Below are 23,501 nucleotides of genomic sequence, written 5' to 3' on the forward strand. Positions count from 1 at the left end.
AGGTATAATCTTCATACACCTGTGAATTTTCAGTAGCTTGACAAGTGCACACTGTCGTGTGGCCACCCCCACAATCGGGGTAAGAACTCCCACTATCCTGACCAACTGCCTCTTGACCCTTTGCACTCACCCTCTGTGCTCGCCTCGAGCCCCTGGCAGCCAGCCACCCACCGTTCCCAGACTCCCGGCGTGTGGGCTTTCCAGCCTGAGTCCTTCACTGGAGTTGCGTGCAGTGTGTGTGTCGGTAGCTGGGCCCGTCGTAGGGATGGATCTCACCAGTTGAAGGACATTTGGGTGACTTAAAATAAAGCTGCTATAACCATTTTAGTATTTTTGTGTGAACAGTAATGTTTCTGCGCTGAGGTATGATTGGCCTGTGACCTTCTGTTAGCTGCAGGTGCAAATACGTGCAAACGGGGGGCGCCTGGGTGGCTTAGTCGGTTAAGCGTCTGACTTTCGCTTGGGTCACCATCTCGTGGTTCGTGGGTTCGAGCCCCGCGTCGGGCTCTGTGCTGACTGCCAGCTCGGAGCCTGGAGCCTGTTTCAGTCTGTGACTCCCTCTCTCTCTGACCCTCCCCTGCTCACGCTGTCTCTCTCTCTCTCTCTCTCTCTCTCAGAAATGAATGAATGAATCAATGAGTGAATGAATGAATGAATGAATGAATGAATAAAAAATACACAGCAAACTTTTACAAAAGCCTATTCAAAAAAGAAACAAATTGGGGTGCCTAGGTGCCTCAGTCAGTTAAGCGTCTGACTTCAGCTCAGGTCATGATCTCGCAGTTTGTGAGTTCGAGCCCCGCATCAGGATCTGGGCTGACAGCTCGGAGCCTGGAGCCCGCTTTGGATTCTGTGTCTCCCTGTCTCTCTGCCCTCTCTTGCTCATGCTCTGTCTCTGTCAAAAATAAATAAATATTAAAAATTTGAAAAAAGAAATTGACATGTATACTTTTCTAAAATGTCATTAGAATTTTAAAAACTTTAAAAGCCAGTGGATATATCAAACAGGTTAGACATTACTCCAGAGAAAAGCAGAATATTTATTTGAAGAAATATTGAAGAAATCATCTGATAGGACAGAGAGGTAATTCGATGGAAAATGTGAGTTCCGTAAAGAAGCATGGAAGGCGCAGGAGGGGCATGTGAAAGAGCCGCCAGAAGTGAAGAGAACATCCCCTCGTGTGTGTCCCCTGGTCCAGGGGCTGAGCAACAGGACACGTGGGCAGCAGGGAGAGCAGCTGCCTCCAGCCCAGGCTCATGAGTAAACACAACACCCGCGTTACTACCAGCAGTTACAGCTGCGCTTGCACACGAACAGATCACTCAGGATTGTAGGGAGAGAAGCTACCAGGCTGTTTGACCAGCGGCTGCTCTGTTTCACATTCCTGCACATTCTTACCAAATACAAGCACTTACTTCCTTTATAGCTGCTCTAGTGGGTGTGAAGTGTGATTTCAAGGTGTGCTTCATACTACACATCCTGGAAGGCTGTATTTTCAGGGAACTATCTTTCTCAAGCTATTTATGATAGTTGATATTATTGTTGAATGCCTTTCTAAACTACTTCATCTTACAAAGTCTACTTGTAATTTAAATAGACAACAACCATATGTTCACATATCCTGAGTCAGTTTTGATTCAGTCTTTGACTATGATGATTTTTTAAAAAATTTTTAATGTTTATTTTTAAGAGAGACAGAGCACAAGCAGGGGAGGGGCAAAGAAAGAGGGGGACACAGAATCTGAAGTAGGCATCAGGCCCGTGGCTGTCAGCACAGACCCCTGCACAGGGCTCAAACTCACAGACTGTGAGATCATGACCTAAGTCAATGTCAGACGCTCATCCAACTAAGCCACCCTGGTACCCCTCTTATGATGTGTTTAATGTGTTTAAAATAGTGTATTTTATGAATACAAACTGCACATTATCACCATCACTGTCCACCCCCCCAAAAAAGCTGTTTTTTCAACCCAAGAATTTATAGTTATGCAGGAAAAGCATGTTTGGGGAGATCATTCAGTGGTTTCCCTCATCCCTAACCATGTGCACATGAGGTAGAATCTTCAGACCAGACATTGATTACCCCTTTATGAGAACATCATCACCACCTTCGCATACAGAGGTGTGCACAGAAAAGGCACAGACATGTGCATGTGCCCTTGGAAGGAACAGGGCCCTGGTTGAGCAAGCTCACTCCGGCATGTCAGGGGGGGGCAAGCTCCAGCAAAAGGCTTTCTACCTACCCCTCTAGTTCTTTCAGTATAAGAAACTCTTAACTACTTTATTCTAAGTTTTTTTTCAAACTCAAACTCCGGTATCCTCTCTGTGCATCTTCTTGCTTTCTAAGGGCTGTAAAACCCATCTGGTTAGTGCTTATAGCACTTATAGAGAAAGGCTGTTACAGATGCATAAATACTGCTTTAAAGCTATTTGAAATTTTTGTTGTTGTTTATTTGTTTCTTTTGAGAGAGACCGCACATGCACACATGCACTGTAGGGAGGGGCAGAGAGAGTTCTGCGCTGTCAGTGCAGAGTCCGACATAGGGCTTGATCCCACAACCCTAGAATCATGACACGAGCCGAAATCAAGAGTCCATCACTTAACCAGCTGAGCCACCCAGGCTCCCCTAGAACTAATTGATTCTAAAAACAGCATGCAATTTGTATTTGTCCAAGTCTGAAGTATGACTTTTAGGAAATTGGAATCTGTCCTCTGGCTGTTTTGTCTTTAAGAAAAAAAATGGACAGCTTGACTCTGTTGACTCACCCTCTCTTTCCATCGCCTGCTGTTGCTGGGCTGTGCAGTCCACGTTGGACAGTTGTGCAGGCCTCTGGGGTCCTGGGGCCCCCAGCCCTGCTGCACGGCATCTCTCTCTGTTCCAGATAAAGCTAAAACCTGATCAGAGAACTCTAGATGCTGGCGAGGATGTGGAGAAACGGGCACCCTCCTATACTGTTGGTGGGAATGTAAACTGGTACAGCCCCTCTGGAAAACAGTGTGGAGGTTCCTCAGGAAACTAACAATAGAACTCCCCTATGACCCAGCAATAGCACTGCTAGGAATTTACCCAAGGGATACAGAAATGCTGAGGCATAGGAGCACATGTACCCCAATGTTCATAGCAGCACTCTCCACAATAGCTAAAACATGGAAAGAGCCTAAGTGTCCATCAACAGATGAATGGATCAAGAAGATGTGGTTTATCTATACCATGGAATACTACATGGCAATGAGAAACAATGAAATCTGGCCATGTGTAGCAACATGGATGGACCTTGAGGGTGTTATGCTGAGCGAAATAAGTCAGGCAGAGAAGGACAAATATCATATGTTTGCACGTATAGGAGGATTAGGAGGAACTTGACGGAGGAACAAGGGGGAGAAGAAGGGCGGAAATGGTGGGGGAAAGGGAGAGAGGCAAACCATGAGAGACTCTTGAATGCTGACAAAAACTGAGGACTGATGGATGTGGGGGGGAGGGGGGATGGGCATGGAGGAGGGCACTTGTAGGGATGAGCACTGGGTGTTATGTGGAAACTAATCTGACAATAAACTATTTGTAAAAAAAAAAAAAAAAAAAGCTAAAACCTGAGCAGGCCTCTCCTGTTTCTTTGGTCAGTCTAAGCCTCCAGAAATTAGTGTGTTTCTTCAAATATTATTTAAACTTACAGATTAGCTGAATTCTTAGTAGAAGAATATTAAAGATAAGGGGAAACTTACAAACATACAAACAAATGTCTTGACAACTAAAATTTCACGTAGCAAAGATTTCTAAGCTGCAGCTTTTGGCCCTTTTATTTCAAACATGATCCAACTAATTCTTGTTGAACAAAATCATGTGGACCGTGTTTTCAGAATATAGAGTGTTAGGCAATTGAGCTTTTGTGTAAATGAGCCAAGAGGGAGTCAAGAGTAAAATCTCCATGCTTTCAGACTTAAAGCCTTTCCACACATGGAAATACCAGGAGGGTGGGAATATACTAAATACATTATTCAGAACACAGAGAAAAGTAATAAACTACTGTGCATAAGACTTTCAGGAAAAAAAAAAATATCTGTTGAAAGATGTGCCCTTGTCTATCAACCATGACCCAAGAAAAGGCTTACTGATAGTGCCCTAAAACAGTGTTTTGGATACCTCTGCATCAAAAAGGGCTCCCAGCTTATAGTTTTACTCTAGGAAGATCAGGGAAAACAAAATAGATTTTATGTTCTTGGTACCAAATCCTGATCTATATACATTATTTCTTGCATTTATGGTCATCACTCTCCAGGACAGATATGACAACGTGGAGGAGACGCAGAGAGACAACAGTAATCAGGACAGCTACAGGGGCGTCTACGTGAAAAGGAACAAAGCATTCTCTGCCCTGGTTGGCAACAGCAGAGCGGAGGCTTGTCTGTCTGTCCATCTTCTCTGCTAGTTCATATGCTTCATGGGCTCAGGGATGCTGTCTTCCATTTTTTTAATTCCTGGTTGAAATATGTACATACAGACAAGGGCAGACACTGTAAATATACAGTTGGATAATTTTTCACTAACTTACAGGGCCACCAGCCAGATGAGGAAGCAAGACATGAACTGCCCGAGGCCCCCATCTGCCACAGAGTGTGGCAGGTCTGTCTTGCGGTTCCTCCATGTGGACTGTAGCCTCATTGCCATGTGGCCCTTTTTCATGTGGATGAGCCACAAAGTATTCACCTAGGACTTTGTTCTTGGGCCTTTCGGGTTCTGCGGGTTGTAAGCAGTGTGTTGCGTGCACACATCTTTTGGTGACACGTGTACCTGTTGATGTTGGGTGGAACTACCTCTCTGGGGGGTAGATGCGTTCAGCATTAGGGGGATTGCCAAAGCCTTTTCCAAATAACTATACCCACTTTACACTCGCCAGCAGCATGTGGGGGCTGCAGTCACAATGTGTTCAACACTGGTTCGCCACCTGTTTGCAGCCGTTTGGGTGTGTATGTTGTGATCTTTCATCATGGTTTCTGTTGCATATCGCTGATGCTCAGTCTTATGTTCAGCGGGATACACCCAGCATTTAACAAAGTGGCCAGAGTTTCTGTGAGGAGTCTCTGAACACAGGTGACAGAGGATGGGACAGAAACTCAACTCACGTTGGCTCAGCCAAAAAGGACGGGGAAGGGCCCCAGTATTCCTAGAGGCTGGAATAGCTCAGACAGTCCAGGAAAGGGTTAGGCCTCTGCCAGAAAAGCACACTACGTGTGTGTGCTGCCCACAGTCCCCTAGTCTCTCATACAGTTAGAGGTTGGTCCAGGGTGAAGCCACTGGCCGTTTGTAGTTGCTGATGGTCTATGGTGATGTGAGCCAATCTTGTGAATGAGGCAGATCTGTTACCAAAAGAACGCTTGTCAGGCCTGGCAGTCCATGACCCTCCACAGCCACTGGGAGTGCATCAGACCAGTTTTGTTGTGTTAGGACAGGATGAACTTGAAGCATCTATGCTAAGGGCTCCTTGCGGAAAATAAAACAATTTCAGGACAGCAAAGAAAATCTTCTACCCTCATTTCCCCTGACTCAAGAGGTACTCCGTGAAAATATGAATCCTCATGAGATCAATTTTGCCAGTTCACGGGTGGTCAGAAGAGCAATGACTATGTGGAAGTGTTTTGAGCATTTTTACCTGGTTTGAGTCTTAACGTCAAGCCCAGGCCAGCAGCAAGGGTGCTGGCCATGTGGCTTCTGGTTACTCCAGGACCCAAACAGCTGTGTGTTCTCCCTTAAGATTCTCTCAATGAAAAATGAGCTTCTTATTAAAATCAGCATAATGCTTAAATCTGTAGAAGGACATAAAGGCCATCCAGGTAGATGTTCCCACTTCTCCCTAATCTCAAATGTCATGTGGGATCAAAGCCTGAAACAGAAAAAGGACAATAAGTTAAAACTAAGGAAAACTGAATAAAATTTAGATGTTGGTTATAAAAGTGATGTACTGATATTAGTTAATGAATTATGACAAATATGCCACATCTGTATTAGATATTAACAATGTGGGAACTCTGGATCATCTTCCAAGTTTTTCTGTCAATCTAAAAGTGTTCTAAAATATAAGGTATTTTTGTTTTTTTAATTTGGGAGAGGGGTGCCTGGGTGGCTCAGTTGGTTGAGGATCCAACTCTTGACTTCAGCCCAGGTCATGATATCACAGGCATGAGTTCAAGCGCCACATCAGGTTCTGCACTGACAGGCGCCTGCTTAGGATTGTCTCTCTCTTCCTCTCTCTCTGCCCCTCCTCTGCTGAGTTTCTCCCTCTCTCTCAAAACAAACAAACAAACAAAAAAACTTTAAAAAAAATTGGAAGCAGTGGCGCCAGGGTGGCTCAGTCGGTTGAGCGTCCAACATCAGCTCAGGTCACGATCTCATTGTTCAAAGGTTTGAGCCCCATGTCAGGCTCTGTGCTGATAGCTCAGAGGCCGGAGCCTGCTTTGGATCGTCTGCCTCCCTCCCTTTGCCCCTCCTCTGCTTGCACACTCTCTCTCCCTCTCTCAAAAATAAACATTTAAAAAAGTAATAATAAAAACATTGGGGAAAGGCCTTGGGAAGGAGCCCCCCAGGAAGGGCCCCCGCAGCACAAGCTGCTCCGGTTTCCAGGTGCATCTGCGCTGCGCTGCCTTTCCTCCGCTCAGCACTGAGCTGCACTGCAGGTCACCTGCAATCAGCTTTGAAAAAGGCACTAGCGGGGCGCCTGGGTGGCTTAGTCGGTTAAGCGTCCGACTTTCACTTAGGTCATGATTTCGCGGTTCGTGGGTTCGAGCCCCGGGTCGAACTGTGCTGTCAGCTCAGAGCCTGGAGCCTGTTTCAGTCTGTGTCTCCCTCTCTCTCTGACCCTCCCCTGCTCACGCTGTCTCTCTCTCTCCTAGAAATAAATAAATATTTTTAAAAAAATTTTTAAAATAAATTAAAAAAAAAAAAAGAAAAAGGCACTAGCGTCAGGAGGCCAGCTCCACCTGGTTGCTTTCCTTTGGGCTCTAAGTCACTGGAGCAGCCTTTCATATTTCTGAGCCATGTTTTTCTTATTTTTCAAGTGAGCTTCATTTTAAACCCTGCCTCATAAAGGTGTTCTGTGATTCAACACATAAAGACTAGGCAAAGCTTGGACTGTTCTCACTGGGGCTTGTTTCCTCCTGCTGGTTTATTTTACTTGTCCAGTAGTCATTTTGTTTTCTTTTTCCTTGGCCATTAGCTCTTGATGTAATACAAAATTTTAGCAGTGTAAAACTTCATAACTTTACATAAGTTATTCATGTTCTATTCTGTCCCTGAGGTGGGGGGGGCTCTTCTGTTACTAAGGATCTATATAACAGAAAGCATTTAACATAGCACTCAAGTGCAAGTTTGGACATTTATCAGTAGCTCTATATGTAAAATGTAATTTAAATATGTCACCCTTGGGGCGCCTGCGTGGCTCAGTCAGTTAAGCGTCTGACTTTGGCTCAGGGCATGGTCTCACGATCCTTGAGTTCAAGCCCTGCGTCAGGCTGTGTGCTGACAGCTCGGAGCCTGGAGCCTGCTTCAGATTCTGTGTCTCCCTCTCTCTCCGCTCCTCCCCTGCTCACATTTTGTCTCCCTCTCTCTCAAAAAGACATTAAAAAAATTTTTTAGGGGCGCCTGGGTGGCTTAGTCGGTTAAGCGTCCGACTTTCGCTTGGGTCATGATCTCGCGGTTCGTGGGTTCGAGCCCCGTATCAGGCTCTGTGCTGACTGCCAGCTCAGAGCCTGGAGCCTGTTTCAGTCTGTGACTCCCTCTCTCTCTGACCCTCCCCTGCTCACGCTGTCTCTCTCTCTCTCCTAGAAATAAATAAAACATTTAAAAAAAAAATTTTTTTTTTAAATTTTTTTAACAAATAAATATGTCACCCCTATATTCTATATCCAAACTATCTGTCACGCTTAAGGGAAAATTGAAAATAGTATTTGGAAGATTAAAACACACGGCCTTTACTGGGCACCTGCGTGGCCCCTCTCAAGTGGCCGCAGAGGACAAACGAGCACCCTGAAAGCCAGCAGAACTGTGGTGTCTGGGGAAGACCAGAGGAAGTGGAGGCCCACACCCTGGAGGCGGCTGAGCCTCTGTCCTTCGCCCCTTGTCTTGGCCGGGGCTTGAGAAAGACAGAAACCACCAGACATGGCCTGGAGTCTGGAGAGAAAGAAGCAGGTGCAGCAAGTCCCCTGTACGATCAGGAGCCCTTGACAGTTGGGAACTCAGATCGAGCCTTAATCACGTGTGGCAAGTGATGGGAATATATGAACAGACTCGGGGCACATGTTTCCCAGCAGATGTTTTGTTTGCTGCCATCAAAGTCACATTGCCAGCATGGGTCATGTGACAAGTAGGTAGTAATAACGCTTTCCTGTGTGTGGCAGCCGTATTTGAACTTAGAAGTATTTATTATAGGATACAAAGTCCACAAGCTCAGGCCCTAGAATCTGAGTGCCTGAGGTTTGACTCCATTGTATGGTTGTGTCGGTTTGAGCAAGTATGATCTCCAGACCAGTGCCCAGTTCCATTTCGCTTCGGTGCACATTCTGCCGTGATGTTGGATCACCACGTGAGGGAGGCGTGAACTCACCCATGTGGAAGGTGTGGGGCCTACAGCAGGGAGGGTCAGTGAAGTGTTTAAGATAAATTTAAGATCTTAATCGCTAAAAGTCTGTTATGGTTTAAATGAGACCATAATAACTTAAAACCAGTTTCAGTGTTTTGGAGAATATTACTTGCACATTTATGAAAGATTGAGTTTAAACCTTTATAATGATACAATTGCCAGTGACTGTTTGGAAGATCACCTCATTATCTGCTTGCATTTCATGATTTTGCTCGCATAATTACATATCACTATGTACATGAAGAGGAAGTTGCAAAACTACCTCTAAAGAATTTCTAGCATTATTCCATTATATGTGTGTATTCAGCTTCTTAATGACCGTTTCTGATGATCTTAAAAGAAGCTAGTTTGACTCACCTCTGTAATTATTAGCTGAGGAGGGAACAGAAATGCATTGCAGAGCATGTGGCTTGAGCTCCAGGTGCAGCCCTGCTCCACTGCACTGACGCCATCTCGTAACAGGGACGCGTTTCCTGCGGGCAGAAGGTGGGCGCGTGTTTGCTGCCTGTGTTCACAGCTGACTTTCTGTCCTCACCCAGGGGACAGGGGGTGCAGGAGAACTGGATTTTCCGCATCCCCCTACTCCTCCCTTAAGTTCCATTTTCTAGACAAGATGTTTGTGGCCACATTTCATGCTGTCACCTTTCCATCAGCCTCTGCTTGTTCCTGAAAGTGCTGCTTGCAGTGGTGAGGGTGGATGGTCGGCCTCCAGCCCTGCAAAGCTGCTCTTGGAGTCCCTGCAGCAGGGGTGTAGCCATCTCCGGGAGAAGCACCCATAGGCAATGGAGGGGGTGGTGGTTGTGCGGAGAGGACACGATGTGTCACAGAGGAGCCACGTTGTTGGTCTCGCCCTTGAGCCAGTGAACAGGTTCTGTAGGGATGAAGTCAGGGTGGGGCCCCCATGGGACAGGCGGACTCAGAACGTGCTGTGTCTCCCAGGACAGAAGCCAGTGTCTAGGACCTAAGATTACACAAGCAAGAAGTAAAATGTAAATGTGCAATTATAAAGTAAGTAGCTGAGGAGTTTCCGGAGGTGTTTTTTAGCTTAATACAATTAAAATGAAATACGAAAAATGTTGCAAAAACTTTAAGAAAGTAGAAAGAAACATGGTTATGGGAACTCAGGAATCTCAGTTGGAAATTTCTTCCTTCAAGGTCTGAGACCCCTTCTGTAACTAACACAGCAGCACAGAAATGACACTCACAGGTTCTGAGGGAGGCCTTGGGACAAGGACATGTTTGGGGAGAACAGAGTCAAAAGGAAGAGAACAGCGCACATTCGGGCTTGGGGACCAGGAGGGTGTGCCCCAGGTGAGACGGAAGATGCGTGGGGTGTGTCTGTGTCCTGTGAGGCGGGGAAGCCCTTCGAGGGCCCCTCAGGAACAGTCCTGGGCCATCCAGGTAGGGCTGGGGTGCTTTTTCTATAATCTGTTCTACTGGTGTCCTAGGGTCGCTTCCCAGAAAACCACCACTGAAAACGTGTGTGGTTCCCTCCAAACTCTGCCCTGGCTGCCCCTCAAGTTTCTGCTTCTCTGGGGACCCGGGTCAGGGCGCCTGCATTCCAGCAAGACATCGTACGCACTGAGGTTTCAATTTCATATAGTTTTCTTATGGCACAAACTTTTGATATTTTTCTGACCGTTTACAAAGGTGAAAGCCATTTCGGCTGCTGTGCAGACTCAGGGTGTGGCATCTGCAGCAGCTGCAGTTGGCCACCCCTGTGCCTGGTGCCCCGACTCCCGGCAGTGCAAGACCCTCCACTGAACCTCACTGTCAGCAGACCCCCAAGTCTTCATCTTTAAAACGCTCTCAGGATGTGTTTCCAACACGGTGGGTCCCTGAGATCCCCGGTGCTTCCCAGGGCTCACAAATCAAGCGAGGTGGGAGGCAGGCAGCGGCAGTAGGGCCTCAGAGCCAGAAAAGCCCTGCAGGCACAGCCGGGCCCTGACACTGAACTGTGCCTCGGCAGTCAGCGCTGCCGTGATGTCTTGGCTTTCTCGGGTTTGGGAGCCTCTGTGGGCTTGGAATACAGGTTTTCTGGGTGTTTGACTAAAGCACCATTTAGGACACATTTTTTCCACCCTCCAGCTCCAGACCAGTGATACCCTAGCAGAGCTGGCATTATTTTCTTGTGTGGTTCTTTGGTGTTCTTTGGGGTCCTAGGAGCCTGCATCTGAGGTCAGGGACTCTGCGTTAACCCACCCATGGGTCTGGTCTCTGCTCCCCACCCCAGCGAGCTGCTGTGCTCCCTGATTTTTACCCCCAGAGTCCCAGACATGGATGTGCATGGAGCTGGGTGGCTGTTTTGTCTCCTGTCCAGAACTACACCCAGGAAAGCTGGGCAGTGCCGTTTACAAGATAGGATTCAGTAACACTTCATCTCCCCTCATGGTTTTCACTTCAGCAGCATAAACAACAGTCTAGAAAGCCTGCCTGGAGTAAAGTCCATGTCATCAGATTTGGAAGTAGTCTTTCCTTCCCCTCTGTAATCAAGACATTAAAGTAGGGCTTCTTGTATCCAACCTTGTAGCTCAGGCTTCATCAAGGTTTCAGCCGATGGTGTCATGAGTGTGCTCTATTGCAGTGAAAAATCTTCAGTCTCTTCTGGTGGTTGAGCTAAGTTCCCTAATGGCACCTCCAGTTGGCAGTGGGTCCTGTGACTCCAGACAGGGATGGACCTCTCCTCCACAACTGCCCTAAAGCAGCCCTCTCTCCTCCGAGATCATTGTCCGATCCAGAGGACAGAGCCCCTGCCCAGCACATGGCCCAGAACCTCCAGAATGAATGAATGAGGCACTGTTTTTACTGAAAAATAATATGATTCCTGCCCATGCCCTTCCTCCCCTACAGAGGCGCCTTGTGCCCTCGGGGGGGAGGGGGCAGCAGGTACTGCTGTGAGATGTGCTGATGCAGGAAAGGCTCTAAGGGTGAAGAGGCCAGTGTGATCACCGCGAGGAGGGTAAAGGGAGGACCCTGGGGGAGGATCGAGGCGATCCCTTGCTAGCCTGTTTCTAGCGTGTCTGTGCAGGATTCGAGGGGCCATGGTGTGTGCATCCCACCCCAGCCTGCCATCCGAGCTCTCTCCCCTGGAAGCTCCAAAGCGCGAGAAACGCTGGTCCCCACTGAGAGTTCCTACTGAGACAGAACGAATAAGGGAAGAGGGAGAGCTTGTCCCTCTGGTGGAAAGCCACTAATGGACGTGGAAAGATCTGGAGCCTGCCGTTGGCGGTCCTCATGCGGCTGACTCAGCCCCTAGGCAGCCACGGGGCCCAGGCTGGTGAGCAGACACCCCACCAGAAGCTGGACGGGGGCCCAGTGTGAGGGCGTCTCCGGGGAAGACAGCAGCGTGTCCTCACTGCTCCCAGCGTGGCGTCCTGAGGAGGCACCAGCCCTGCCCAGGGCCGGTCCGCAGCCCAAGAGGCCCACGCCCTACAAAGTGCCCGCGTGCGATGGGAGCCGGGACACCTGACAGGCATCTGCTAGTTGGTAACATGGGAGAGTGGCCCCAGATGGAGAAATGCCAGTGTCGCTGTAGAAACAGACAAGTGACAGCGGGTGTCACACTTGTGGCTGAGCCTGCGGAGGTGACAGAGGGTTCCTGAGCCCCCAGAATGGAGCCTGTGTCCCATCTGTGATCACGGACAAAACGTGTGAGGCACGTGCAACCACGTCAGGCACAGAGGAGCCACGTGGTATTTATTAGTGTCCCTTGCACACTAGAGCCAGTTGTTGTTCCACGTACAGATGTCATAGGCATTTCTGAGCCTTCTGACATTCGGAACAATTCGGGCACTTGTCTCCGAAAGTCTGGGTGCAAGCTGGGCCACAGATGCCCAGCGTGGTTCCGACCGGCAGCCCTCTGAGCCGCACAAGCCCCTCCTAGGACCCAGGAAAGCACTAGCAGCTGTCGCAGAGCCCCCCCCCCACACACACCCCCGCCTAGAGCCGCAGTGGGTGGGCTCTCCTCCCAGGCGCTTGAGTTTGTGTGCTGTGTCAGAGGACAACACTGCTTCCCCACGGAAAGGTAAGAGTCCGTGGACTGGGGGAGTCCAGGACCTTGCATGCAGGGAGCTCTCGTCACAAAGGAGACTTTTGCACAACGTGAGAGGCCACACGGAGCCCAGGTGGGGGCTCTGGCAAGGGGGCAGGTCCTGTTCTCCAGGGCAGCGTGAGCTCTGGGAGCGGAGCTGGAGGGCTGGGGCCGGGGTGAGGTGTTGCCTCGTGTGTGGCCGGATGGAGGCGCAGGTCTGTGCTGTGGGCCAGCCTCCAGGTTTTCAGTACAGCCACAACCAGGTTGTGAGTCGGCACGCACAGGACCAGCACCACGCCCCCCTCTCCCGCTCCCTCTCTCCCGGCACCAGGGCCTCCTTCTGGGCCTGCCTCTGCTGCCCCACTTCCTCACTTTGGACTCTTCTCCCACCAGAATCCGGCACAGGGCCCACTGCCCAGCCACACAGGGCTCGGAGTCCCGGCCCTGCCCACCTCCCGGCTACATCTACACCCTTCTCCACGTGACTGCTGCTGCTCTGTGGGCCTGGACAAGCCAGCTGATCCTGTGCGGGCAGGCCCTGTGGTCCCCCCCCCATTTTCCCATCATGCAGGTGTGGGCCCGAGTGTCACCAGCTTGAGGAGGCTCCCTGGCCGCCTCCCCGTCCCCCACTACCACACCTATCTCTACATGGGGCTCACCACTGGACTCCCACTTCTAGAACAGTGCTTGGCACCAAGTAGGCCTTTACAGAGAATGCTCTTCACCTAGGAGGGCAAAGATGCCTGGTCCCGGAAGGAGTGGAATGACCCTTGCAGAAACCAGCCTCCTCTGAGGCCTCATTTACGTACAGTAAGACACAGCCGTTCTAGCGTAGACATGACTGAATTCTGAGGGTGCCCCTGCAGCCCATCCCCCACCCCCGCCCTGTGACTCCTGCTCTGCTCTCTCCCTTCCTAGACTCATAAATGTGAGTGTCTGCCGCGTTTAACTCCGCATATTGCTTCTGAGGTTTGTCCGTGCTCGTGCGTGGATAGCGCTGCTGCTGAGCGTCGTTCGTTGTACAGGCAGCACGGGTGGCTTCCACCTCCGCAACGGGGGAGACAGACCTCGTTTATGTTGTGAACGGATCACACACGGTTTCCGGTTTGGGGCTCTGATTAATAAGCAGTTGCGAGTAATTCTCTGGACGTGTTCTCGTTTCTCGTGGGTAAATACTTAGGAGTGGATTGCCGGATCACACGGTACGTGTGTCTCCAACTCCTCAGGACGCCGCCGGACCTCTCTGGCTTCACGTCTCTACCAAAACGTGTGGTTAGTCTCTGTTTAGTTAACCATTCTGTTGGGTGAGAGATGATGTCTCACTGTGGTTTTAATTTGCATTTTCCTAATGACTAGTGATGTTACCTTTTGCCTTCCACGTCTCTTCTTTGGTGAAGTATCTTTAAATCCTTCGACCGTTCTATAAATTATGTTGTTTGTCTTTCCATTAATGAGTTGTGGGTGTTCTTTACATATAGTCTGAGGCTGGCCTTGTTCTCTTAAGAGATAATTTGTAATTCGAATAAAGCCAATCATTTACCCAATTTATTTTTCTTTTATGGATCCTAGATTTTGTTATGTATCTAAGAAATATTTGGCTAACCAAGGACTACAAATATTGTCTATTTGGGGCGCCTGGGTAGTTCAGTCTGTTAAGTGTCTGACGTCAGTTCAGGTCATGATCTCCCAGTTTGTGAGTTTGAGCCCCGCGTCAGGCTCTGTGCAGAGCCTGCTTCTGATCCTCTGTCTCCCCTTCTCTCCGCTCCTCCCTTGCTTGTGTTCCAGCACTCTCAAAAAGAAAAAAAAGGGTTTTCTATTTTTCCTAAGTTTTATAGTTTTAGCTTCTTACATTTAGACCTCAGATCCACTTTTGTGTAAGAGATAAGCATGGAGGCTCGTTTTTCTACGTGTGTACATTCTGTTGTCCTGGACCATTTCTTGAAAAGTCTGTGATGCGTTTTGTCCCTCAGTGAAAACTCACACATCTCTGGACCAGGCTGCCTTCAAAATATGTTATTAAAATGTGCCTAGACCCAACTGTTAAATGGAGAAGGAACAGTCTTTTCAACAATGACATGGGGACAACTGGATATTCACAGGCGAAACAGTGAAGTTGGACCCCTGCCTCACACTACATACAGACATTAACTCAAATGGATCAAAGACCTAATTTTAAAAACTAAAAATCTAAAACTCTTAGAAATGAACATAGGTTGGGGCGCCTGGGGGGCTCAGTCGGTTAAGCGTCTGACTTTCGCTTAGGTCACGATCTCGCGGTTCGTGGGTTCGAGCCCCGCGTCGGGCTCTGTGCTGACAGCCAGCTCAGAGCCTGGAGCCTATTTCAGAGTCTGTCACTCCCTCTCTCTCTGACCCTCCCCTGCTCACGCTGTCTCTCTTTCTCTCCTAGAAATAAATAAAACATTAAAAAAATTTTTTTTCTGTAAAAAAAAAAAAAAGAAATAAACATAGGTGTAAATCTCTGTAATCCTGGGTTAAGCAGTGGTTTCTTAGCTATAACACCAAAGCGCAAGCAAAAAAAAAGAACAAATTAATTAATTAGACCATATCAGAATTAAAACCTTTATGCAGGTGACACCTTTAAGGAAATAAAAAGTCCACAGAATGGAAGAAACCCACATATCTGATAAGTGATTTGTACTAGACTATATAAAGAGCTATTATAACTCAATAATAAGAAAAATAGCCCAGGTTAAAAAATAGGCAGAGGATCTGAACATTTCTCCAAAGAAAATTTACAAATGATTAGTGATCAATGACCAGTGATCGGTACCCTCGGCCATGAGGGAAGTGCAAATCAAAACCAGTGATCTGCCGTCTCACACCCACAGGAGGAGGAGAACTGTTTTCGGGGGGGGGGACGGGTGATAACACATGTTGTCAGCAAGGAGATGGAGAGATCAGGACCCTCGGACACCACAGAAAGGACCCTAAAAACAGCACAGCCCCTGTGGAGAAGAGTTGGGCAGCTCCCCTCCTAGGTGCCCAACCACGAGAAGTGGAAGTGTGTGCACACAAAACCGCACACCAGTGTTCACAGCAACAGTATTTCCAGTAGCCTAAAAGCCAAAGGCACCCAGGTGCCCATCAGTAGACAAATGGATGAAGTCGGTCCATCCGTACGGCAGCGTTCATGCTGCAGAGTAAGGAGTAACAAGTGCCACGTGGGTAGGCCTTGGAAACATGCTCCCTGAAAGACGCCAGTCCCAAAAGACCACATCTTTTTTTGTTTGTTTTTGTTTTATTTATTTCTGAGAGAGAGAGAGAAAGAGAGAGCAGGGGAGGGTCAGAGAGAGAGGGAGACAGAATCTGAAGCAGCTCCAGGCTCTGAGCTGTCAGCACAGAGCCCAACGCGGGGCTCGAACCCACGAACCGTGAGATCATGACCTGAGCCGAAGTCGGACACTTAACCAACTCAGCCACCCAGGCGCCCCCCAGAAGACCACATCTTGAGTGATCCCATTTTTCCGGGAGACCTGGAGACAGCACATGAGCGCTGCGCATGGGGTACTGAGGGGATGCGAAGGCCGTAGCTAAAGGTACAGGCTTTCTTTGTGGGGTAATGAACGTTCTGTAGTTAGCAGTGATGTTGTATAACCTTGTTAATACACTAAAAGCCCCTGAATTATTATATACACTTTAATGGAGTAAATGTTATGTGCACTGTATTTCAGTATAAAAAGCTTTTTATCAGCTATATGACCTTTGGGAAAATATTAAAGTCAAGAAGAACTAACATATTTGTGAACCCTCAGGTACATTTAAACTCAGAACTCAAGGTTTCCCGTTCGTGTAAGTGGGAGGCAGGCAGGGGTGCCCTGGTCATTCCCTTTCAGCACGGGGCTGGCATCACAGACACGTAACGTGAGGCTGGCTTTCTTTAAAGCTCTGTTAAAAATTCTGTTCCCTTTGGGCCAGCAGCCTTTTCAACAGCAAAGTGAGTCTCAGGTATTGACAGGGTCTGATACCAAGTTGCCAGCATGCTGCCGGCCCCCGCTGCTGTACCACAAACCCCCCGGACTATGGCAAGCAGCTGAACAAACACCCATTTTGAACCACTGCCTGGGACAGGCTTGTGAAGGCCAACAGGCGCCATGCGTGCAGAGCTGTTCCCGGCCTTCCCAGCGACGCTGTGAAAGCACAAACCTCGCGTCAGACACCGGATGCTGTTGAAATGTGCCGATCCACATCTAGGGTTCAGTCCGTTTCATGACTTGTCTTCACCTCTCTCTCACCGACACTGCCTGCCCCCCCCCCCCCCCCCCCCCCCCCCCCCCCCCCCCCCCCCCACTCCCCAGGTCTCTGGGCACCAGAGGCGGGCTCTGCTCTCCAGGCCATCCACCCTGTCTTCTCTCCTGTGTGTGCTTGCGCCCAGAGTGTCTCAGGTCACCAGGCAAGCGCAAGAAGCTGATAAATGGGCCACGTTATTAACTCGTGCACAAGGAAACTTCCCTCACAACCCCCAGAAGCTCTCCAGAAATTTACTGAATGCCTGGCCTTTTTCTAATGTCAGCATTTCTACTTTCGCTTGTGAGAAGGCCTGGCCAGGCTGGGAGGTCAGCCACCCCAGGGCCCCACGCTGGAACAGGCCCGGCCTCGTGCTCACGTGCCCCCTGCACACCCCTTCTGCAGCTGTTATTAATTCAGAAGAGCTTGAGGTTTAAAAAGCAACTGGCACTTTCCATTTAAAACACTTCGGTATACATTTCTTCAGACACACAGTTTCACTGAAATTAGAAACTGTCTGTAAGCTTAAACCAGACCCAACCCAGCATTTGGTCAGAACAACTTGGGTGTTTGGACGTGTTCTTGCTCTGTCGGCATCTTTCGCACACGGGTCTGGGAGCAGTGGCCTCACTCACTGGTGTTGGGGCTGGTCCTTGAGAAGCTGTAGCACATTTTTGTCCCTAGAAGACCTCCTTTCGTGGAGCTGACTTGGAACAGTCCTGTCCTCTGAAGCCCTGGTTTCTGCTACCCACAGCACCAGCCCTGCCACCAAGTGTCCCGTGAGGCTCAGGGCAAGCCACAGTGGCTTGGTGTGGTACATGGCATGGCTCCCATCTGACCTCTCAGCGCTGGGAACACGGAGTGGCCAGGCACAGATTCTGAGGGAGAAAGACACAGAGCTCACTGGGAAAGGCCAGAGCGCCGTGCTGTGCAGGAGCCATCTGCCCGTGACTCCCGGCACATGGACATGCAGGAGCCACTGAACAGTGAGCTTGAGGATGGATGGAGTGGGAGCAGCCACCGTGGCAGGGGCCTCTGTCCAATGGGCTTTTAGGGCCAAACATGAAAGTTCTAGGGCATGACAGCTGTTGTCAGGGCAAGTATCACCTTGCTGAGTCACAAGGGACACCTCAGAGCATGGTTGACTGGCCTTTTCAAGCCACCCAGGCCTTGAGAGAACAGGACAGATGGGGAGGCCACCCCCAAGCAGAGGGTCTAGGGAGGCAGCATGGCCAGAGCAGAGCCCTGGGGGGACAAACTGCTGAAACTGGGATGAAGCTGTTCCCCAACCTGCTAACACTGAGGGGTTGACCCTGTGGGTCCATGGGGGCCCTGTAGCAATGGAAAGATCTAGAATAGGCGCAAGTGAGCATGAGGCAGGAGTGGGGTGGCTGTGATGCCACAGGCCAGGTCTGAGGATCCGGAGAGTGTCCCAGAGGACCAACCAAGAGGGTCCCTGACTGCACGCAGGACGGAAATCAAACTCGAGCCAGCAGGAGGCGAGAGCAGAGCAGATACAGTCCGAGCATCCGGGAGACACAAAAAGTAGAGGAAAGAGTCTCCTCTTTGTTCAGGGTCTGGTGCACATGCCCCCTCAGGCAGCCAGGAACCGGTCAGCACAACAGTGAGGAACCTAGGGTCCTTGACATCAAAGTGTGCAGCGTGGCAGTCTGGATCATGCACGTGACGGCTCCGTCTGGTCATTCTCACCTGGTCCTTCCTCAGACGTGCTCTGTTCCAGAGCTGCCATGGGCTCCTGTTCTGCACAGGGACTACATAGCCGTCTGCAACCTGACGCATGTCTAAAGCAGGGCTGCACATTTTTGTGGACTCCTCTGGCCCCCAGGTCTTGGCCAGGGCACTGTGAGGTCACAGCTGGACTAGTAATGGCCCATCTGCAACTTTACAGACTTTCGCAAGGGCTCCTGTTCAATCACCTGACTTCTCTCACCACTTGCTCTCCTGCAGGAGAAGTACCCAGAAGCTGTACGCCTCCCGGAGGGGGCCACCTCCAGCTGCATGGCAGTCCGGAGCCTCCACGAGCCAGGGTGAGGGCAGACACCCTAGGGCCCAGCTTCTCCAGCACTCGGCACCAGCAGGGGAGGCCAGAGGTGCTGGGTGGAGGGTCCTATGTGTGCACGCGGGAAGCCCCCATACACGACGTGCCCTCACGGCCTGTGTAGGAGCGCCCGTAGAGGTTTTGTTGTCAAGCTTAAAACGGTGTCGTAATTACGTAGGCTTCTCCGACTTGCCTTTGCCACTCACTGTCCTTTCCAAAATTAGCTTCTGGTGATGCGTGTAGCTATTCATTCCTTTTTAGTGGTTCTGTTCCCTTAGGTGACCACTGTATTTCTGCTTTCCTCGGGTCGTGCACATTTGGGTGATCCATCCATTTCCACTCTGCCTGACACTCCTTCCGTGTCCCCAGACGCTCGAGTACACAGGCTTCTGTACCTGGAAGTGAAATGCCCGGGTCTTAGGGTAGAGTCGGCTTTCTGTCACTGCTGACACGTTTCAAAGTACTTTATCCATTCGCGTTCCGCACAGGTAGGTTTTAAGTTCCTGGTGGATGCCTACGTGTCCCTCACACGGTCACACCACCACGTCATGGGTACAAAACAGCATCTTGTTGGGTCTGGGGTACTCCTCCTCTCCGTGAATGAGGTCAGCCACGCTTCCCTGATCAGACCTGGTGTGTCTGGGCAGACGTGTCCAGGATCACCTCTTAGGGGAGGGTGGCAGGCGCCGTATGCAGTTCACACTTCCCACCAGATTTCAGAAAACACTTGGTGACAGATTTTACCTCTTTCAGGTTTGAGCTCGTAATCGTTTGGAGGATACAAATAGATGAAGAAGGAAAGGTTTTGCCGAAGCTGGATCTTCTCACCAAAGTGCCGCAGCGAGGTAGGGGCCCGTGTGGTGTTCTGGTGACCTGCTGTGCCCAACAGACACCTACTTAGGTCCTCTGGCTTTGCATTGCAAGAATCAAAAGTTGGAAATCTCATCAATGTGCTTTTTGTATCAGTTCAAAAAATATTTTCATCAGTAATCACTCAAGCACAGGCGAAGGGGGACTGTCACCCCAAGGCCCCCTATTCCGTCCCCACCTGTGCTGTGCAGGTCGGTGCCTTATACACGGTCATGACCGTCATCGCCCCTTGCAGTGCCCCCAGTCGGGAAGGCGGGTACGTTGTAATGAAGCCACTCAGCCAGCCTGTTGTCTCCTCAGCCCTGGAGCTGGACAAGACCCGACTCCTAGAAACAGCTCCTCGCAGCTTCCGGGCCCTGCTGGGCGTGCTAGGCATCGAAGCCGCTCTAGAAAGTCTGATCAAGTCGCTCTGCGTGGAGGAAGACCACTAGTTCCTGGCAAACAGGTAGGTGTGTGATTTTATTCAAAACAACCGGCTGCTGTTTCCCACTTAGAAGCCACGCCTTTAGGACACGTGGGCTGTGCAGTTACAGCACATCATATATAAGCCGTCAGGATGGGGGAAATAAACACAGCTGTTTGAATACAAGATGCCAAACAGGCAGCACATACAGCGTACTAAGTTTTGAGTCAGTGCAGGAGTGAGTGTCCATCTTTGAATTCAGAGAGCGTCTGGTCCTGCCTCTCACCAAGTCTGAGGGTGGAGGCGTCCTGGAGGCCAGCCCAACCCCTGCCACCGGAGGGCCCCACCTGACACTCAGGGCGATGCACTGCCCCCCCCCCCCCCCCCGCCTCCCTACCCGGAGAGCAGCACTAACACACACAAGCAGTCAGCTTCCAAAATGTAGTGATACAGCGCCCTGTCCCTGCACACGGGGCTCCACACAGGAGGACTCCACACCCCGGGTCCCAGGGCTATTTACGATGTTAGAATCGCTGGACACCCTGCTTAAAGCCACAGTCAGGGAAGGGGCCACAATGGAGGGTGAGGAGGACACCACCTGGCAAGGCCTCACCGGTCTCTTTCTCCACAGCAGATGGTGGCCCTTTCGGCCAGGATGGGCCCTGGAGGCTGCCCAGCCTACTCGCAGAGCCGGGGTCCTCCGCACACCGCGATGAGACCTCGGGCCAGACCACCACTACACAGATGCTTCCATCCACACAACCCCTGCCCCCGCAACATGCTCACGAGAGTGAGACACATGTTACTTGAGTGCCTTTTTGAGTGTGGAGGAAGTGTTTAGACAAAGCTGAGTAAATTCTAGAAGAGCTGGCTTGATTCAAACAACTGTAATTCTCAAGTTATCACAAAATTCCCCACAAAAGTTTACAGTCAGCAAAATATTCTTATTTTCCACATAGCATTTTCATACAATTCCATGGTTTTCGCTATTATAATCTTATGTTACATTAAGCCTTCATTAGTCCCTCAAAACAGTGATATAAATAACCGATCTGTACAACCTACCGGAGAAAAAAAACTGAAGCCAAGATTCCTGACAGTTTTCATAGCAGCCGGGCACACCTGCAGGGGGCGACCCTGATAAGAACCTCTTGGTGCCAGCCAGGAGGGGCCCGTCCTGCGAGAGCAAGGGCCCCGAACACCCAGCACGTGTGGCGCACGGCCACCTGGACACCCGCCCCGGGCAGCGGCTCTGCTCCCAGCACCACAGCAACATCTGCCCACGGGAAGGAATGCCTGGTGTCCCCTAAAGTTCAGATCAGATCATTTAGCTAAAAAGGAGGTCAGCGCTCGTTTGAGTGGTGTCCACCCCCTGACCTGAGTCCCGCGCTCCCTGCTGACCCTGTGCAGAGCGGTGTCCTCCACAGAGACCTCAAGTCCACACAGCCCAGGACCCACGTCCGCGCCAGCCAACCCTCATTCTGTAGCAGAGAGCCCACGAAGCCTGTGCTACCTGGCAGCCCGCACAGAAGGGACCACAGAACTCAGCTGGGAAAGTTCCAGTAGTATCCATGTTTTCTTTCAAGTCCAAACTGTAAGACGTATGCGACATTTCAAGTTTTCTATGTTAGAGTCTGGTGGTAGGAGATCCAAACCTTGGGTCTTGAGGCTCTTATGTCAGAGATTAGACGCAAGCCCCAGGTGGAAGTTGGGGGGACACAGCACACACGTCCGACACGCCTTCTCCTGGGCCGCGTGTGTGGTGATCGTGCCTTCCAGGTCACCCAAACGCAGTCCCCACCTGAACAGGGGTTAAAAAGCGAAAACATTCACAGCCAAAAGTCACCCAACACAACAGAAAGTAGCTCTACCATTCGACCTTCACATTCTGTGTTCAAGTTTCAGGGACACCACAGGAGGAGGTTAGACCTTATGCAAAACTAACGTGCAGTCCTCACTCTCCTTGAACCTGGTGGACATCACAGCCGTGTCTTTGGCATGTACAGTCTTTGAATAGTAGTTAACAATCTTCCCATCCAGTTTATACTGGTGCGGAATGCTCTCGTAGGGCTTGAGGTCGAGGTCCAGCACAGACACAGAGAAGGCAAACCTGGATCGCGACGAAGCAACGACAGGCCTCTGATCCGAGCTGGAAGTGAAAGAGCAGCTTCAAGACACACGAACCCTAAATCCGCACGCTGTTCACAGCGCACACCCGGCTCCGGGCGTCTCCCAGCACTCCGTCTATGCCCACAGACGGGTGTTCCCCAAACCCTGGTGGTGGAACCGAAAGCTGGAAAGGGAACGTTACAAGGAGCGAGGTGTTACGAACCCAAAGGAAAGCAAAAAGGAGGCCTTGCCTTTCCTCAACCAGAGAAGATGCTGAGGGCTGACTTCCCTTCATACATCTCAGGTCATGAACTCTCAGTTCGTGGGTTTGAGCCCCGTGTCAGGCTGTGCACTGACAGTGTGGACCCTGCTTCAGATTCTGTCTCCCTCTCTCTGCTCCCCGCCACTCGCACATGCTTTGTCTTAAATAAACTTAAAAAAAAAAAAAAAAAAAACACTTTGAAGCTAATTCTGAACTTTGTACTAAGATTGCTGTTTGTCCATCCCACTCAGCTTTCAGAGTGCTTGGTACTGTCTTGCCTCCAAATGACTGGTTAAATGTATTCTACGAGTCAGTTTAGCCCAATAAAACTACTCAGGAGTCCTAGTTCCCCAACACTTAACTACTCTCCTAGATTTAGAAGTCATCACAAACAACACAAGTTTCACTAAGTCCTGGCCAAGGGGAAAACTGATGAACACACTCCCGATCTGATGAAACGAATCAAGGCCAAGACTCAATTCCTGTCCCAAAATACTCTTTCAGAGAAAACGACTCTCTGGCTCATATGCCGGGGCCTCAGCTACCCCCTCCCAATGGGCAGTCAAGGTCTTGCTTCCGAGGTCCGAGTTCTAGGCAGCAGGGCTGGGACAGCACATCTCCAGCCTCCAGCAGGTCGCTCACAGCCAAAATGGCACCCGATAGACAAGGTGACGCGCATGAAGACAGGCAGCTCTGCGCACCGGCTGCTGGGCGCACGGCCAGAGGCAGCTCCTGCACCAAGTCTGACTGTGTGTCTGCCGCACGCTCCCATGAGCCCCGGGTGCAGCCCCAAAACCAAAAGGCTTCTGCGCCGCACCACAGGGCTCCCGGGAAAGTGTGCCACGCCCCAGCTGTGTCCATCAGGCAGCTGGCGGAGCGCACCAGGGCCCGGGC

At 50.3% G+C, this 23,501-nt stretch overlaps 2 protein-coding genes across 6 annotated transcripts in view; one reads left to right on the forward strand and one right to left on the reverse strand.

Moving 5' to 3' along the window:
• LOC120219629 (centromere protein P) overlaps nt 1-21,326 on the forward strand; it is a 235,405-nt gene extending 214,079 nt beyond the window's left edge. Inside the window, exons 6-9 of one of the 2 annotated variants that reach the window (XM_039216469.1) lie at nt 18,873-18,952; nt 19,717-19,808; nt 20,134-20,278; nt 20,868-21,326. In XM_039216469.1, the coding sequence (XP_039072400.1) occupies nt 18,873-18,952; nt 19,717-19,808; nt 20,134-20,264 (303 nt within the window). In that variant the 3' untranslated portion in view covers nt 20,265-20,278; nt 20,868-21,326. The remainder of the gene's footprint in view (nt 1-18,872; nt 18,953-19,716; nt 19,809-20,133; nt 20,279-20,867) is intronic. The other variant, XM_039216470.1, reaches the window with a different exon arrangement.
• IPPK (inositol-pentakisphosphate 2-kinase) overlaps nt 21,109-23,501 on the reverse strand; it is a 51,512-nt gene continuing 49,119 nt past the window's right edge. For all 4 annotated transcript variants that reach the window (XM_039216460.1, XM_039216464.1, XM_039216463.1 and 1 more), the window contains one exon: nt 21,109-22,385. In XM_039216460.1, coding sequence (XP_039072391.1) covers nt 22,160-22,385 — 226 coding nt within the window. In that variant the 3' untranslated portion in view covers nt 21,109-22,159. The remainder of the gene's footprint in view (nt 22,386-23,501) is intronic.

This window comes from Hyaena hyaena, unplaced genomic scaffold, assembly GCF_003009895.1.
Source record: "Hyaena hyaena isolate Hyena2069 unplaced genomic scaffold, ASM300989v1 scaffold_634, whole genome shotgun sequence".
NCBI lineage: Eukaryota > Metazoa > Chordata > Mammalia > Carnivora > Hyaenidae > Hyaena > Hyaena hyaena.